This window comes from Tauraco erythrolophus, chromosome 16, assembly GCF_009769465.1.
Source record: "Tauraco erythrolophus isolate bTauEry1 chromosome 16, bTauEry1.pri, whole genome shotgun sequence".
Classification (NCBI taxonomy): Eukaryota; Metazoa; Chordata; class Aves; order Musophagiformes; family Musophagidae; genus Tauraco; species Tauraco erythrolophus.
The window spans coordinates 20,675,471-20,679,877 of NC_141480.1; the positions used below are offsets into that span (position 1 = coordinate 20,675,471).

Genomic DNA, 4,407 nt, shown 5'->3' on the forward strand with positions numbered 1-4,407 from the left:
CTATTTCAGGTCGTTGTTGATAACCACGCTGTCGTGCATGTCACAGTAAGTCGTCATCTTCTTCCTCTTGCCAAAGGTGGAGAAGCTGTTCTTGTTCTCCCGGCCCACGAAGAGGGACCCATCTTTGCTGGAAAGCAGAGTGGGGGTGCCGGGGATGTAGACGTTGTGCTGATAATCCAGGGCTGGGACGTGCCCCGGGTACAAGGGGCTGTACTGGGGTGTCCAGATGCTGTTGGTGCCTGTCGAAGCCTTCTGAAAACTCTGGAGGAAAGACGAGTGGGAGACTGCTCAGGGGAGGTCACATCCATAGCTCAGTGGGACAGTCACGTCCATGTCCCAGGGTGCAAGCCCATGGCCATGTGACACCAACTTCTCTTCTGGAGCCCGAACACCCCTTCCACCCCACAAAACTCTATCTAACACTGCAGGGATGGGTCCCCCCCCACTGCATCTCCACCAAGCAAGAAGGAAGTCTGGTCTCCCCAGCCCCAGCGCCCCAATACTACTAACCAGAGACAGGGGTCACCAGCGTGCACAGCCTCTCGTGCTCCTTCTGGAAGGCTCTGCGGATTTCTCCCACGTCCTCCAGGCTCTGGGAGCTAAAGAGAAGAAACTGGTTCAAAGCTGTGTTCGGAGATAACCTCCCCATCTCCACAACCCCCTTCCACCGCTCCTGTTCCCGCAGTGCCGGATTTGGTACCTCTTCAGGACAGGTCGCTGTGTGCTTGGAGGCAGCCAGTCCGTGTTGGGCTGCTTGATCTGGAAAACACAGGGAAGAACGAGGCTGGTTATTGGGACCCTCTGTTAACCAGCCCAGCTCTGCCAGCACCAGGCTTCAGTAGCCAGGGATGCAGGACTACATCTCCTCTTTGTGGAGAAGCATGCAGCACATTCCCATTTTAGGGAAACTGAGGCAGTGTTGAAGGCACTGAGGCACTGTTCCCTTCTGGATCTCCTCCACCCTCCTGAGATATTGGGGCTGTCTGGGGCTTGCTGTCTGTCTCTGGGAGTTCAATTGTCAAGGTTTGTCCCTCCAGCGAGAGAGAGGGGCTCTTCTTATTTCTGTTAACTTTAACAAGCCTTTTTGGCAGGTAACAGCCCAAGTCTCAGGCACCGAAGAGTGAGAGGTGCGGAAATTGGCCGTGTACCCAATGTCCCAGGGGGGCTGCAAACAACTAGGGGAAAATCCATTAGAGAAGCGAGTCCAGCGGTGCAAGGAGACGTGTGGGGAGAGCCTCTTGGCAGGGAGTCTCGGGCTGTCCTTGGAAGGGCTGTTTATTAAAAGTCAAACATAAGTGGATTAGACGCCTCATCACTCTCCATCCTTGTAATCGCGTTTCGGAAAGAGTCTTTCGTCGGGAAAATTAGACGTTCCTCATTTCAATACCTAACCAATGTTGACATCGAAATCCTGCCCCGAAGACCCCACTCCCTCCCCACTGGCATAGCCCAGCGTGGCACAGCAGCCGGCTCTGGGTGCCAGAACTTGGAAGACAAGCGGTGTCGATGAGGCCAGGACCAGCCCCGGATGCAGCACTGCGGACCCCCGCCGGCACGGGGGAAGCGGAGCCGCAGCGACGCTCAGGCTGTCCCAGTGTGAATGGCTCACCCACACGAAGGAGATGCCACTCCCACCATCCCACGTCCCCCGGGGCACCGGAGTATCTCCGATGCCTTTAAAGGGTGCAAAAGGCGGCAGGAAGGGATCTCCTCTCGCCTCAGCCGAGCCTGCTGTCCCCAGTAATTAGACCCGCGGGAAGCTCGGTGGAGAGTTTCCCGTTGCCTGACGGCTCCTAATTCCCACACTGATCAAAGGCGCCGGTTATTCTCTGGGAAAAGCCGTGCCTGGTTTCTCTCACGGCAGAGGCTGAGGGGAGGGGCTGGGGGGGACCCGTGGAGTCCTGGTAAGCACAGCCAGGCACAGCTGTTACCTGCTTGGAGACCTGGAGATGCTGGCCCGGCCAGGACCGCTTCCCGGTGTCCTTCTCGTTGTTCCGGGGTGGGCTGCAGGGTTGAGGAACATGAAGTCACTCTGGGCAGACTCAGGACCAAGGCAAACCTTTGTAGCAGTAGCCTGGGGGCCCGCTCCCGGGCACGTCAAGGCAGGTGGTGGTCGTGGTTCCCCATGGGGGGCTGGCACCGTCAGGTTGGATGTCTTCAGGCCATCTGGGGAGGGTCTGGACCTGGGGCAGCAGTGGCAGCGGGATGGTGAGCAGCCATCACCTTGGCGGGAGCGGTGCTCTCCACGGCACGAATGGCTGTGAGGATGAGGATGGCGAGGAGGAAGGTGAAGGAGATGGAGCCCAGGGAGACAAGGAGGGTAGAGGGTGAGTGGGGAGGATGAGGAGGCCTCCGGGGTGAGGCTGAACTCGCTGAAGTCGGAGAGAGTCTGGGGCATGGTCTCCACCACTGAAAGCAGGAGGGACACGGTGGCTGAGAGGGCCGGCTGCCCACCGTCACGCACCTGCACCACCAGCTGCTGCCGGGTTGCATCCTGCTCCAGAAAGGAGCGGAGGGTGCGCAGCTCGCCTGTGTCTGGTGCCACGCTGAAGAGGGTGAAGTCAGTGGCCTGGAGGAGCTGGTAGGAGAGGCGAGAGTTCAGCCCCGCGTCCGCATCCACCGCCGACACCGTGCCGACGAGGTAACCAGGCCTGGCAGATCGTCTGGTACCAGCTCAGTGGCCACGGAACCATTGCGCGGCATGGGGGAACGATGACCGGAGCGTTGTCGTTCTGGTCCAGCACAAAGATGTGGACGGTGACGTTGGCACTGAGTGGGGGGAAACCTGCATCCTGTGCTTGCACTTGGATCTGGAAGCTGCGGATCTGCTCATAGTCGAGGGAGCGCAGGGCATACATGTGCCCGCTGTCTGAGTTGATAGACACGTAGGTGCCCACAGGCATGCCGTGGATGTGCCCATCCGCAATGGAGTAGGACAGGTAGGCGTTTTGTTGGCAGTCGGGGTCCAACGCGCTGACAGAGCAGATGGAGGCACCGGGGCGTTGTTCTCCATCACATAGACGCTGTAGGAGGGCTGGAGGAAGCGCGGGGCGTTGTCGTTCACATCGGACACTGGACCGTGAGGGTGCTGCGGGTCAGCAGGGCAGGTGAGCCCATGTCCCGTGCCGTGATGCTTACGTTGTACTCGGGCACAACCTCCCGGTCCAGCGCCTGTGTGGTGACCAGCGTGTAGTAGTTGCGGAAGGAGGAACGGAGCTCAAAGGGCACATTCAGGGCCAACCTCGCAGCTCACGCGCCCATTGTCCCCAGAGTCCCGGTCCAGACACTGATGACAGCGATGACGGTGCCCGGTGGGGCATCTTCCAGTACAGGTGTGGACACAGAGGTGAGGGTCACCTCTGGCGCGTTGTCATTCACATCGAGGAGGTGCACAAGCACCCGGCAGTGCACGGCCACAGCCGAGGGTCCACGGTCCTTGGCTTGCACGTACAGCTCATGGAGGCTCGCCCGCTCATAGTCCAGGGGTCCCTTCAGCAGCACCTGCCCAGTGCGGGGCTCCACGTGGAAGAGCTCCCGGACACGCGGTGGTGCGTGCCCACTGAAGGAGTACTCGATCTCCCCGTTGGGGCCCTCATCCAGGTCGGTGGCATTGAGCTGGATGACCAGGGTGCCAGCGGGGGCATCCTCGGGGAGGCTCACGCCGTACGAGGGCTGGTCAAAGGCAGGTACGTTGTCGTTCGCGTCCAGCACCGTGACGAGGATGTGAGCTGTGCCTGAGCGCTCGGGGACACCACCGTCGAGAGCGGTGAGCAGCACCCGGTGTGCGCGTTGCTGCTCGCGGTCGAGGGCGCGCTCCAGCACCAGCTCTGCGAACTTGGTGGCGTCGCTGCGCGTCTGCACCTCGAGTGAAAAGAAACCGTTGGGGCTGAGCGGTAGGTGTGCACCGAGTTGGTTCCCACGTCGGGATCCTGGGCGCTCTCCAGTGGGAAGCGGGCACCGAGCACGGCGGACTCGGCCACCTCCAGCACGTACTCTTGCCAGGGGAAGGTGGGCGCGTGGTCGTTGATGTCCAGCACCTCCACCTCGACGCGGTAGAGCTCCAGCGGGCTCTCGACGAGGAGCTGCAGGTGGAGCAGGCAGGTCCCCCCGGCCTCGCACACCTCTTCCCGGTCAATCCGCTCGTTCACGAAGAGGATCCCGTTCTCCAGGTTCACCTCCAGGTGCTGCCTGGCCCCGGCCCGCGACACGATGCGGAACCGCCGCGCCGACAGGGTGGACACGTCCAGCCCCAGGTCCTCGCCCAGGTTGGCCACGAAGGCTCCGTGCTCCAGCTCCTCCGGCACGGCCATAGCGCAGCTGCCCGCCCGCCGGGGGTCCGGCAGGAGGAGGAAGAGGAGGGGAGCGGAGGAAGAGCTGCCCCCGCCCCGAGCCTGCCCCGGCCCCCAT

At 61.5% G+C, this 4,407-nt stretch overlaps 1 protein-coding gene across 1 annotated transcript; it reads right to left on the reverse strand.

The window, feature by feature from the left end:
* LOC104379063 (protocadherin gamma-A11-like) lies at positions 1–4,407 on the reverse strand. Its single transcript, XM_086621867.1, is given in 17 exon segments — positions 1–259; positions 507–599; positions 701–759; positions 1,932–2,014; positions 2,017–2,062; positions 2,064–2,138; positions 2,141–2,253; positions 2,256–2,319; positions 2,321–2,662; positions 2,665–2,711; positions 2,714–3,001; positions 3,004–3,078; positions 3,081–3,231; positions 3,233–3,285; positions 3,288–3,893; positions 3,896–4,307; positions 4,309–4,407. Coding segments are annotated over 17 exon segments (2,865 nt in total).